Source organism: Haliotis rufescens, unplaced genomic scaffold (genome assembly GCF_023055435.1).
Source record: "Haliotis rufescens isolate VD_foot unplaced genomic scaffold, xgHalRufe1.0.p SCAF_41, whole genome shotgun sequence".
Lineage (NCBI taxonomy): Eukaryota > Metazoa > Mollusca > Gastropoda > Lepetellida > Haliotidae > Haliotis > Haliotis rufescens.
This window is the reverse complement of record NW_025964124.1, coordinates 1,120,293-1,134,596: the sequence shown is the minus strand read 5'-3', so window position 1 is coordinate 1,134,596 and position 14,304 is coordinate 1,120,293. Positions and strand designations below refer to the sequence as shown.

The window sequence follows — 14,304 nt, the reverse complement described above, 5'->3', positions numbered from 1 at the left end:
TTTGCCCGCGATTCCAACATTTTACGATGGCAACTAGGTCGTGACCTGGTCGCTAGCCTGGTGTGACTTGGGCTTTAGCAGTGTTCGAAATACCTGCCTGCCCGACCGTCCGAGACGGGTTGATTTCAACTCGGGCTGCCAGATTTTCAAATTCCCCTGCCCGACGGTCGGGTTATATTTCATATGTGAAAATATTCTAAATATTTCCCGATAATAAGCATTAATTCACATGTAAAGATGAATGATCAAATGTAACCAAAAAGAAACCCCGTAAGCTTATCCTGAAAAACATATGATTATTGTGGGCAGGCGGGTTTTGGTCAGGGCTGGCAAGTATTTCAGGTAGCCAGTCCTGTGGACTGGCTGAAAGTTTTGGGAGTTTCATACCCTGGCTTTAGGGGTGTATTGGAGTTGGGGCATACTGACACCAATGGGGGGCATGCAGGAATGAACTCTTCGCGTCATCATTGTTGATCTTGCTCAAACAATCGATCACATTAGCGTTTATATACACGGACTAACAGCCCACATATCTCGTGCACGTCGATGCATAAGGCCCCACACCATTAGACAGCGGTGTTGCAATGTGTAGCCGGGAGGGTCCTGGCGACGGCAATACTTTATTTGGTTAAAACCACTCATAGATATCCTACAATTAGCCTGTCCAAATCTCGACGCTACATAAGTGATATGATGTCTAACCTACAGCTGGTGTCTATCGGCCGGCAGGTTGTTATACTGGTTTAACACTTTGTCTGTCCTACAGCTGGTGTCTATTGGTCGGGAGGTTGTTATACTGGTTTAACACCTTGTCTATCCTACATCAGGTGTCTATCGGCCAGGAGGTTGTTATACTGGTTTAACACCTTGTCTATCCTACACCTGGTGTCTATTGGTCGGCAGGTTGTTATACTGGTTTAACACCTTGTCTATCCTACAGCTGGTGTCTATCGGCCGGCAGGTTGTTATACTGGTTTAACACCTTGTCTGTCCTACAGCTGGTGTCTATCGGCCGGCAGGTTGTTATACTGGTTTAACACCTTGTCTATCCTACAGCTGGTGTCTATCGGCCGGCAGGTTGTTATACTGGTTTAACACCTTGTCTGTCCTACAGCTGGTGTCTATCGGCCGGCAGGTTGTTATACTGGTTTAACACCTTGTCTATCCTACAGCTGGTGTCTATCGGCCGGCAGGTTGTTATACTGGTTTAACACCTTGTCTATCCTACAGCTGCTGTCTATCGGCCGGCAGGTTGTTATACTGGTTTAACACTTTGTCTATCCTACAGCTGGTGTCTATCGGCCTGGAGGTTGTTATACTGGTTTAACACCTTGTCTATCCTACAGCTGCTGTCTATCGGCCGGCAGGTTGTTATACTGGTTTAACACCTTGTCTGTCCTACAGCTGCTGTCTATCGGCCGGCAGGTTGTTATACTGGTTTAACACCTTGTCTATCCTACAGCTGCTGTCTATCGGCCTGGAGGTTGTTATACTGGTTTAACACCTTGTCTATCCTACAGCTGCTGTCTATCGGCCGGCAGGTTGTTATACTGGTTTAACACCTTGTCTGTCCTACAGCTGCTGTCTATCGGCCGGCAGGTTGTTATACTGGTTTAACACTTTGTCTATCCTACAGCTGGTGTCTATCGGCCTGGAGGTTGTTATACTGGTTTAACACTTTGTCTGTCCTACAGCTGCTGTCTATCGGCCGGCAGGTTGTTATACTGGTTTAACACCTTGTCTGTCCTACAGCTGCTGTCTATCGGCCGGCAGGTTGTTATACTGGTTTAACACCTTGTCTATCCTACAGCTGTTGTTTATAAGTCGGCAGGTTGTTATCCTGGTTTAACACCTTGTCTATCCTACAACTGGTGTCTATTGGTCGGCAGGTTGTTATACTGGTTTAACACCTTGTCTATCCTACAGCTATGTCTATCGGCCGGGAGGTTGTTATACTGGTTTAACACCTTGTCTGACCTACAGCGGGGCGGTCGGGTAGCCTAGTGGTTAAAGCGTTCGCTCATCACGACGAAGACCGGGGTTCAATTCCCGACATTGGTACAATGTGTGAAGCCCAGTCATGTTATTGTTGTAGTGCTCACTCACTCACTCACCCACTCACTCACTCATTCACTCACTCACTCACTCACTCACTCACTCACTCACTCACTCACTCACTCACTCACTCACTCACTCTCCTACAGCTGCTGTCTATCGGGCTGCTTGTCACTGACTCACTCACTCACTCTCCTACAGCTGCTGTCTATCGGGCTGCTTGTCACTGACTCACTCAATCACTCTCCTACAGCTGCTGTCTATCGGGCTGCTTGTCACTGACTCACTCACTCACTCTCCTACAGCTGCTGTCTATCGGGCTGCTTGTCACTGACTCACTCACTCACTTTGCTACAGCTGCTGTCTATTGGGCTGCTTGTCACTGACTCACTCACTCACTCTCCTACAGCTGCTGTCTATCGGGCTGCTTGTCACTGACTCACTCACTCACTCTCCTACAGCTGCTGTCTATCGGGCTGCTTGTCACTGACTCACTCACTCACTCTCCTACAGCTGCTGTCTATCGGGCTGCTTGTCACTGACTCACTTACTCACTCTCCTACAGCTGCTGTCTATCGGGCTGCTTGTCACTGACTCACTCACTCACTCTGCTACAGCTGCTGTCTATCGGCCTCCTGGTCACTCACTCACTCACTCACTCACTCTCCTACAGCTGCTGTCTATCCGGCTGCTGGTCACTGACTCACTCACTCTCCTACAGCTGCTGTCTATCGGGCTGCTGGTCAATCACTCACTCACTCACTCTGCTACAGCTGCTGTCTATCGGGCTGCTTGTCACTGACTCACTCACTCACTCTGCTACAGCTGCTGTCTATCGGGCTGCTGGTCACTGACTCACTCAATCACTCTGCTACAGCTGCTGTCTATCCGGCTGCTGGTCACTCACTCACTCACTCACTCTGCTACAGCTGCTGTCTATCGGGCTGCTTGTCACTGACTCACTCAATCACTCTGCTACAGCTGCTGTCTATCGGGCTGCTTGTCACTGACTCACTCACTCACTCACTCTGCTACAGCTGCTGTCTGTCGGGCTGCTGGTCACTGACTCACTGACTCACTGACTCACTGACTCACTCACTCACTCACTCACTCACTCACTCACTCTCCTACAGCTGCTGTCTATCGGGCTGCTTGTCACTGACTCACTCAATCACTCTGCTACAGCTGCTGTCTATCGGGCTGCTTGTCACTGACTCACTCAATCACTCTGCTACAGCTGCTGTCTATCGGGCTGCTTGTCACTGACTCACTCACTCACTCTGCTACAGCTGCTGTCTATCGGGCTGCTTGTCACTCACTCACTCACTCACTCTGCTACAGCTGCTGTCTGTCGAGCTGCTTGTCACTGACTCACTCACTCACTCACTCTGCTACAGCTGCTGTCTATCGGGCTGCTTGTCACTGACTCACTCACTCACTCACTCTGCTACAGCTGCTGTCTATCGGGCTGCTTGTCACTGACTCACTCACTCACTCTGCTACAGCTGCTGTCTATCGGGCTGCTGGTCACTGACTCACTCAATCACTCTGCTACAGCTGCTGTCTATCGGGCTGCTTGTCACTGACTCACTCACTCACTCTGCTACAGCTGCTGTCTATCGGGCTGCTTGTCACTCACTCACTCACTCACTCTGCTACAGCTGCTGTCTGTCGGGCTGCTTGTCACTCACTCACTCACTCACTCACTCACTCTGCTACAGCTGCTGTCTATCGGGCTGCTTGTCACTGACTCAGTCACTCACTCACTCTGCTACAGCTGCTGTCTATCGGGCTGCTTGTCACTGACTCACTCACTCACTCTGCTACAGCTGCTGTCTATCGGGCTGCTTGTCACTGACTCACTCACTCACTCTCCTACAGCTGCTGTCTATCGGGCTGCTTGTCACTGACTCACTCACTCACTCTCCTACAGCTGCTGTCTATCGGGCTGCTGGTGGTCGGGATGCTGGTGGAGTACAACCAGGAGATCCTGGACGACATGCTGGGGATGGTGACAGACATGGTGAAGGGTGCACTGGACTCGCTCAAGCAGTCCGCCGGGGAGCACCTGCCAGCCGCCTTCAAGACCAGCATCTCAGCAGATGAAATAAAGACGATGATCAAAGAGCTCATCCAGAATATCAGTATGCCTCTCATTGCTGTCAGCTCAAGCTTCATCGTCATTTCCGGTTCCGGTCTGCTAGGGGGATGTTGCAAGTCTAAATGCTTCCTCGTTTTGGTAAGAGGTTATCGTCATTATCATGCAGACCTATACAGAATCGCGTGACAGCTCCTCCAAGGACGAGTGTGTGATCTGTCACGTCAGATGGGTACAGTCATTGCGTAAAAGGAGTTATCATTATCTCACTGTGTTCTCACTATCAGCAACTCTTACTGGTAATTCTTTTGACAAAAACAGATTTTGAAGAGAGTTATGACAGAGTGGTAATCGTTCCTCACACGCATACGTCACTCTGAATGTAAAACGAGGAGAGTTTGAAACGTTGATAAATGGTATATTGAGCCGAGAAATCTTGAAACTGAGTATTCATGCTGATAGGTATCATGTTGCGAAAACTGGCCAATGATATGATGCAGTTGATATGTATCAGATAAAAAGTTTTTGTTTTCATATTCTTCAGTTTAACAACCGAGAGGGCTGATATGTATGTTCCGATTTACAGGCGTTGAAATGCGAACGTTTGAAATATCTTGCGCCCAATGAAGTGTACGAGTATCAAATTTCAGTAACGCTCGCAAATCTGAAAAGTCATGTGGATCTCCTAATTGTACCAAGCCGAAATGACTGGTAATGGTTCCTTAAACTTTGCGACTAATATGGTGTTAGACAGTATTCCCTGTTGAGACAAGGTTCTGGTTAATTGGCTGTCCTAGCTACCTATTCAAGTCCACTTTGTTTCTCTGTAAACGCAGGGTGTACATCTATCAAACAGTTGACGATTCCCCCTAGTGCCGTATTTTTCAAGCTGGTATCACTGTTATCATCCTTGCATCCGTCGTGCTACTCTTAACAGTACTGTATGTTCCTGGTTGTTATCACTGTTATCACCATAACCTCTGTGATGTTTTCCCACAGTATTGTGTATTCCTGGTTGTTATCACTGTTATCACCATAACCTCTGTGATGTTTTCCCACAGTATTGTGTATTCCTGGTTGTTATCACTGTTATCACACTAACCTCTGTGATGTTTTCCCACAGTATTGTGTATTCCTGGTTGTTATCACTGTTATCACCATAACCTCTGTGATGTTTGTCCCCACAGTATTGTGTATTCCTGGTTGTTATCACTGTTATCACCATAACCTCTGTGATGTTTTCCCACAGTATTGTGTATTCCTGGTTGTTATCACTGTTATCACCATAACCTCTGTGATGTTTTCCCACAGTATTGTGTATTCCTGGTTGTTATCACTGTTATCACCATAACCTCTGTGATGTTTTCCCACAGTATTGTGTATTCCTGGTTGTTATCACTGTTATCACACTAACCTCTGTGATGTTTTCCCACAGTATTGTGTATTCCTGGTTGTTATCACTGTTATCACACTAACCTCTGCCGTGTTTTCCCACAGTATTGTGTATTCCTGGTTGTTATCACTGTTATCACCATAACCTCTGTGATGTTTTCCCACAGTATTGTGTATTCCTGGTTGTTATCACTGTTATCACCATAACCTCTGTGATGTTTTCCCACAGTATTGTGTATTCCTGGTTGTTTTCACTGTTATCACCATAACCTCTGTGATGTTTTCCCACAGTATTGTGTATTCCTGGTTGTTATCACTGTTATCACCATAACCTCTGTGATGTTTTCCCACAGTATTGTGTATTCCTGGTTGTTATCACTGTTATCACACTAACCTCTGTGATGTTTTCCCACAGTATTGTGTATTCCTGGTTGTTATCACTGTTATCACCATAACCTCTGTGATGTTTGTCCCCACAGTATTGTGTATTCCTGGTTGTTATCACTGTTATCACCATAACCTCTGTGATGTTTTCCCACAGTATTGTGTATTCCTGGTTGTTATCACTGTTATCACCATAACCTCTGTGATGTTTTCCCACAGTATTGTGTATTCCTGGTTGTTATCACTGTTATCACCATAACCTCTGTGATGTTTTCCCACAGTATTGTGTATTCCTGGTTGTTATCACTGTTATCACCATAACCTCTGTGATGTTTTCCCACAGTATTGTGTATTCCTGGTTGTTATCACTGTTATCACACTAACCTCTGCCGTGTTTTCCCACAGTATTGTGTATTCCTGGTTGTTATCACTGTTATCACCATAACCTCTGTGATGTTTTCCCACAGTATTGTGTATTCCTGGTTGTTATCACTGTTATCACCATAACCTCTGTGATGTTTTCCCACAGTATTGTGTATTCCTGGTTGTTATCACTGTTATCACCATAACCTCTGTGATGTTTTCCCACAGTATTGTGTATTCCTGGTTGTTATCACTGTTATCACCATAACCTCTGTGATGTTTTCCCACAGTATTGTGTATTCCTGGTTGTTATCACTGTTATCACACTAACCTCTGCCGTGTTTTCCCACAGTATTGTGTATTCCTGGTTGTTATCACTGTTATCACCATAACCTCTGTGATGTTTTCCCACAGTATTGTGTATTCCTGGTTGTTATCACTGTTATCACCATAACCTCTGTGATGTTTTCTCACAGTATTGTGTATTCCTGGTTGTTTTCACTGTTATCACACTAACCTCTGTGATGTTTTCCCACAGTATTGTGTATTCCTGGTTGTTATCACCATAACCTCTGTGATGTTTTCCCACAGTATTGTGTATTCCTGGTTGTTATCACTGTTATCACCATAACCTCTGTGATGTTTTCCCACAGTATTGTGTATTCCTGGTTGTTATCACTGTTATCACCATAACCTCTGTGATGTTTTTCCACAGTATTGTGTATTCCTGGTTGTTATCACTGTTATCACACTAACCTCTGCCGTGTTTTCCCACAGTATTGTGTATTCCTGGTTGTTATCACTGTTATCACACTAACCTCTGTGATGTTTTCTCACAATATTGTGTATTCCTGGTTGTTATCACTGTTATCACCATAACTTCTGTGATGTTTGTCCCCACAATATTGTGTATTCCTGGTTGTTATCACTGTTATCACCATAACCTCTGTGATGTTTTCCCACAGTATTGTGTATTCCTGGTTGTTATCACTGTTATCACCATAACCTCTGTGATGTTTGTCCCCACAGTATTGTGTATTCCTGGTTGTTATCACTGTTATCACCATAACCTCTGTGATGTTTTCCCACAGTATTGTGTATTCCTGGTTGTTATCACTGTTATCACCATAACCTCTGTGATGTTTTCCCACAGTATTGTGTATTCCTGGTTGTTATCACTGTTATCACCATAACCTCTGTGATGTTTTCCCACAGTATTGTGTATTCCTGGTTGTTATCACTGTTATCACACTAACCTCTGTGATGTTTTCCCACAGTATTGTGTATTCCTGGTTGTTATCACTGTTATCACACTAACCTCTGCCCTGTTTTCCCACAGTATTGTGTATTCCTGGTTGTTATCACTGTTATCACCATAACCTCTGTGATGTTTTCCCACAGTATTGTGTATTCCTGGTTGTTATCACTGTTATCACCATAACCTCTGTGATGTTTTCCCACAGTATTGTGTATTCCTGGTTGTTTTCACTGTTATCACCATAACCTCTGTGATGTTTTCCAACAGTATTGTGTATTCCTGGTTGTTATCACTGTTATCACCATAACCTCTGTGATGTTTTCCCACAGTATTGTGTATTCCTGGTTGTTATCACTGTTATCACCATAACCTCTGTGATGTTTTCCCACAGTATTGTGTATTCCTGGTTGTTATCACTGTTATTACACTAACCTCTGCCGTGTTTTCCCACAGTATTGTGTATTCCTGGTTGTTATCACTGTTATCACCATAACCTCTGTGATGTTTTCCCACAGTATTGTGTATTCCTGGTTGTTATCACTGTTATCACCATAACCTCTGTGATGTTTTCCCACAGTATTGTGTATTCCTGGTTGTTATCACTGTTATCACACTAACCTCTGTGATGTTTTCCCACAGTATTGTGTATTCCTGGTTGTTATCACTGTTATCACCATAACCTCTGTGATGTTTTCCCACAGTATTGTGTATTCCTGGTTGTTATCACTGTTATCACACTAACCTCTGCCGTGTTTTCCCACAGTATTGTGTATTCCTGGTTGTTATCACTGTTATCACCATAACCTCTGTGATGTTTTCCCACAGTATTGTGTATTCCTGGTTGTTATCACTGTTATCACCATAACCTCTGTGATGTTTTCCCACAGTATTGTGTATTCCTGGTTGTTATCACTGTTATCACCATAACCTCTGTGATGTTTTCCCACAGTATTGTGTATTCCTGGTTGTTATCACTGTTATCACACTAACCTCTGCCGTGTTTTCCCACAATATTGTGTATTCCTGGTTGTTATCACTGTTATCACCATAACCTCTGTGATGTTTTCCCACAGTATTGTGTATTCCTGGTTGTTATCACTGTTATCACCATAACCTCTGTGATGTTTTCCCACAGTATTGTGTATTCCTGGTTGTTATCACTGTTATTACACTAACCTCTACCGTGTTTTCCCACAGTATTGTGTATTCCTGGTTGTTATCACTGTTATCACCATAACCTCTGTGATGTTTTCCCACAGTATTGTGTATTCCTGGTTGTTATCACTGTTATCACCATAACCTCTGTGATGTTTTCCCACAGTATTGTGTATTCCTGGTTGTTATCACTGTTATCACACTAACCTCTGTGATGTTTTCCCACAGTATTGTGTATTCCTGGTTGTTATCACTGTTATCACCATAACCTCTGTGATGTTTTCCCACAGTATTGTGTATTCCTGGTTGTTATCACTGTTATCACACTAACCTCTGCCGTGTTTTCCCACAGTATTGTGTATTCCTGGTTGTTATCACTGTTATCACCATAACCTCTGTGATGTTTTCCCACAGTATTGTGTATTCCTGGTTGTTATCACTGTTATCACCATAACCTCTGTGATGTTTTCCCACAGTATTGTGTATTCCTGGTTGTTATCACTGTTATCACCATAACCTCTGTGATGTTTTCCCACAGTATTGTGTATTCCTGGTTGTTATCACTGTTATCACACTAACCTCTGCCGTGTTTTCCCACAGTATTGTGTATTCCTGGTTGTTATCACTGTTATCACCATAACCTCTGTGATGTTTTCCCACAGTATTGTGTATTCCTGGTTGTTATCACTGTTATCACCATAACCTCTGTGATGTTTTCTCACAGTATTGTGTATTCCTGGTTGTTTTCACTGTTATCACACTAACCTCTGTGATGTTTTCCCACAGTATTGTGTATTCCTGGTTGTTATCACCATAACCTCTGTGATGTTTTCCCACAGTATTGTGTATTCCTGGTTGTTATCACTGTTATCACCATAACCTCTGTGATGTTTTCCCACAGTATTGTGTATTCCTGGTTGTTATCACTGTTATCACCATAACCTCTGTGATGTTTTTCCACAGTATTGTGTATTCCTGGTTGTTATCACTGTTATCACACTAACCTCTGCCGTGTTTTCCCACAGTATTGTGTATTCCTGGTTGTTATCACTGTTATCACACTAACCTCTGTGATGTTTTCCCACAATATTGTGTATTCCTGGTTGTTATCACTGTTATCACCATAACCTCTGTGATGTTTGTCCCCACAATATTGTGTATTCCTGGTTGTTATCACTGTTATCACCATAACCTCTGTGATGTTTTCCCACAGTATTGTGTATTCCTGGTTGTTATCACTGTTATCACCATAACCTCTGCCGTGTTTCCCCACAGTATTGTATTTTCCTGGTTGTTATCATTGTTATCACACAAACCTCTGCCGTGTTTTCCCACAGTATTGTATGTTCCTGGTTGTTATCATTGTTATCACACTAACCTCTGTTGTGTTTTCCCACAGTATCGTTTATTCCTGGTTGTTATCACTGTTATCACACTAACCTCTGTGATGTTTTCCCACAGTATTGTGTATTCCTGGTTGTTATCACTGTTATCACACTAACCTCTGTGATGTTTTCCCACAGTATTGTGTATTCCTGGTTGTTATCACTGTTATCACCATAACCTCTGCCATGTTTCCCCACAGTATTGTGTATTCCTGGTTGTTATTACTGTTATCACCATAACCTCTGTAATGTTTGTCCCCACAATATTGTGTATTCCTGGTTGTTATCACTGTTATCACACTAACCTCTGCCATGTTTCCCCACAGTATTGTGTATTCCTGGTTGTTATCACTGTTATCACCATAACCTCTGTAATGTTTGTCCCCACAATATTGTGTATTCCTGGTTGTTATCACTGTTATCACACTAACCTCTGCCATGTTTCCCCACAGTATTGTGTATTCCTGGTTGATATCACTGTTATAACACTAACCTGTGCCATGTTTCCCCACAGTATTGTGTATTCCTGGTTGTTATCACTGTTATCACCATAACCTCTGTGATGTTTTCCCACAGTATTGTGTATTCCTGGTTGTTATCACTGTTATCACCATAACCTCTGTGATGTTTTCCCACAGTATTGTGTATTCCTGGTTGTTATCACTGTTATCACCATAACCTCTGTGATGTTTTCCCACAGTATTGTGTATTCCTGGTTGTTATCACTGTTATCACACTAACCTCTGCCGTGTTTTCCCACAGTATTGTGTATTCCTGGTTGTTATCACTGTTATCACACTAACCTCTGTGATGTTTTCCCACAGTATTGTGTATTCCTGGTTGTTATCACTGTTATCACCATAACCTCTGTGATGTTTTCCCACAGTATTGTGTATTCCTGGTTGTTATCACTGTTATTACACTAACCTCTGCCGTGTTTTCCCACAGTATTGTGTATTCCTGGTTGTTATCACTGTTATCACCATAACCTCTGTGATGTTTTCCCACAGTATTGTGTATTCCTGGTTGTTATCACTGTTATCACCATAACCTCTGTGATGTTTTCCCACAGTATTGTGTATTCCTGGTTGTTATCACTGTTATCACACTAACCTCTGTGATGTTTTCCCACAGTATTGTGTATTCCTGGTTGTTATCACTGTTATCACCATAACCTCTGTGATGTTTGTCCCCACAGTATTGTGTATTCCTGGTTGTTATCACTGTTATCACCATAACCTCTGTGATGTTTTCCCACAGTATTGTGTATTCCTGGTTGTTATCACTGTTATCACCATAACCTCTGTGATGTTTTCCCACAGTATTGTGTATTCCTGGTTGTTATCACTGTTATCACACTAACCTCTGCCGTGTTTTCCCACAGTATTGTGTATTCCTGGTTGTTATCACTGTTATCACCATAACCTCTGTGATGTTTTCCCACAGTATTGTGTATTCCTGGTTGTTATCACTGTTATCACCATAACCTCTGTGATGTTTTCCCACAGTATTGTGTATTCCTGGTTGTTATCACTGTTATCACCATAACCTCTGTGATGTTTTCCCACAGTATTGTGTATTCCTGGTTGTTATCACTGTTATCACACTAACCTCTGCCGTGTTTTCCCACAGTATTGTGTATTCCTGGTTGTTATCACTGTTATCACCATAACCTCTGTGATGTTTTCCCACAGTATTGTGTATTCCTGGTTGTTATCACTGTTATCACCATAACCTCTGTGATGTTTTCTCACAGTATTGTGTATTCCTGGTTGTTTTCACTGTTATCACACTAACCTCTGTGATGTTTTCCCACAGTATTGTGTATTCCTGGTTGTTATCACCATAACCTCTGTGATGTTTTCCCACAGTATTGTGTATTCCTGGTTGTTATCACTGTTATCACCATAACCTCTGTGATGTTTTCCCACAGTATTGTGTATTCCTGGTTGTTATCACTGTTATCACCATAACCTCTGTGATGTTTTTCCACAGTATTGTGTATTCCTGGTTGTTATCACTGTTATCACACTAACCTCTGCCGTGTTTTCCCACAGTATTGTGTATTCCTGGTTGTTATCACTGTTATCACACTAACCTCTGTGATGTTTTCCCACAATATTGTGTATTCCTGGTTGTTATCACTGTTATCACCATAACCTCTGTGATGTTTGTCCCCACAATATTGTGTATTCCTGGTTGTTATCACTGTTATCACCATAACCTCTGTGATGTTTTCCCACAGTATTGTGTATTCCTGGTTGTTATCACTGTTATCACCATAACCTCTGCCGTGTTTCCCCACAGTATTGTATTTTCCTGGTTGTTATCATTGTTATCACACAAACCTCTGCCGTGTTTTCCCACAGTATTGTATGTTCCTGGTTGTTATCATTGTTATCACACTAACCTCTGTTGTGTTTTCCCACAGTATTGTTTATTCCTGGTTGTTATCACTGTTATCACCATAACCTCTGTGATGTTTTCCCACAGTATTGTGTATTCCTGGTTGTTATCACTGTTATCACACTAACCTCTGTGATGTTTTCCCACAGTATTGTGTATTCCTGGTTGTTATCACTGTTATCACCATAACCTCTGCCATGTTTCCCCACAGTATTGTGTATTCCTGGTTGTTATTACTGTTATCACCATAACCTCTGTAATGTTTGTCCCCACAATATTGTGTATTCCTGGTTGTTATCACTGTTATCACACTAACCTCTGCCATGTTTCCCCACAGTATTGTGTATTCCTGGTTGTTATCACTGTTATCACCATAACCTCTGTAATGTTTGTCCCCACAATATTGTGTATTCCTGGTTGTTATCACTGTTATCACACTAACCTCTGCCATGTTTCCCCACAGTATTGTGTATTCCTGGTTGATATCACTGTTATAACACTAACCTGTGCCATGTTTCCCCACAGTATTGTGTATTCCTGGTTGTTATCATCCTGGCGGAGGGCGTGTTCCTCACTCTCTTCCTGCTGCCCGGCACCATGGTAAGTATCACCCGGCACGTGACCAGGCACACAGGCACACGGGCACACAGTCACACAGTCACACAGGCACAAAGTCACACAGCCACACAGGCACACAGGCACACGGGCACACAGTCATACAGGCACACGGGCACACAGGCACACGGGCACACGGGCACACAGGCACACAGGCACAAAGTCACACAGCCACACAGGCACACAGGCACACGGGCACACAGTCATACAGGCACACAGGCACACGGGCACACAGTCATACAGGCACACAGGCACACAGCCACACAGGCACACAGGCACACGGGCACACAGTCATACAGGCACACAGGCACACAGTCATACAGGCACACAGGCACACGGGCACACGGGTACACAGTCATACAGGCACACAGGCACACAGGCACACAGCCACACAGGCACACAGGCACACGGGCACACAGTCATACAGGCACACAGGCACACAGGCACACGGGCACACAGTCATACAGGCACACAGCCACACAGGCACACGGGCACACAGTCATACAGGCACACAGGCACACGGGCACACGGGTACACAGTCACACAGCCACACAGCCATACAGGCACACGGGCACACAGTCATACAGGCATAGAGGCACACAGGCACACAGCCACACAGGCACACAGTCATACAGGCATACAGGCACACAGCCACACAGCCACACAGGCACACAGGCACACAGGCACACAGGAAACACAGTCACTAAGGCACACAGACACAGTCACACAGGTAACACAGGAAACACAGGTACACAGGAAACACAGGCACACAGGAAACACAGGCACACAGAAAACACAGTCTTACAGGCACACAGAAAACACAGTCTTACAGGCACACAGAAAACACAGGCACACGGGCACACATAAAACACAGTCTTACAGGCACACGGGCACACAGAAAACACAGGCACACGGGCACACAGGCACACGGGCACACATAAAACACAGGCACACAGGCACACGGGCACACAGAAAACACAGGCACACGGGCACACAGGGACACGGGCACACATAAAACACAGGCACACAGGCACACGGGCACACAGAAAACACAGGCACACGGGCACACATAAAACACAGGCACACGGGCACACAGAAAACACAGGCACACGGGCACACGGGCACACAGAAAACACAGGCACACGGGCACACATAAAACACAGGCACACAGGCACACGGGCACACAGAAAACA

At 44.2% G+C, this 14,304-nt stretch overlaps 1 protein-coding gene across 1 annotated transcript in view; it reads left to right on the top strand.

Moving 5' to 3' along the window:
- The window catches only part of LOC124115113 (tetraspanin-1-like), a 33,954-nt gene that overhangs the window by 4,954 nt on the left and 14,696 nt on the right, over positions 1-14,304 (top strand). The window contains exons 2-3 of the mRNA XM_048382812.1: positions 3,989-4,294; positions 13,022-13,096. Of these exons, the coding sequence (XP_048238769.1) occupies positions 3,989-4,294; positions 13,022-13,096 (381 nt within the window). The remainder of the gene's footprint in view (positions 1-3,988; positions 4,295-13,021; positions 13,097-14,304) is intronic.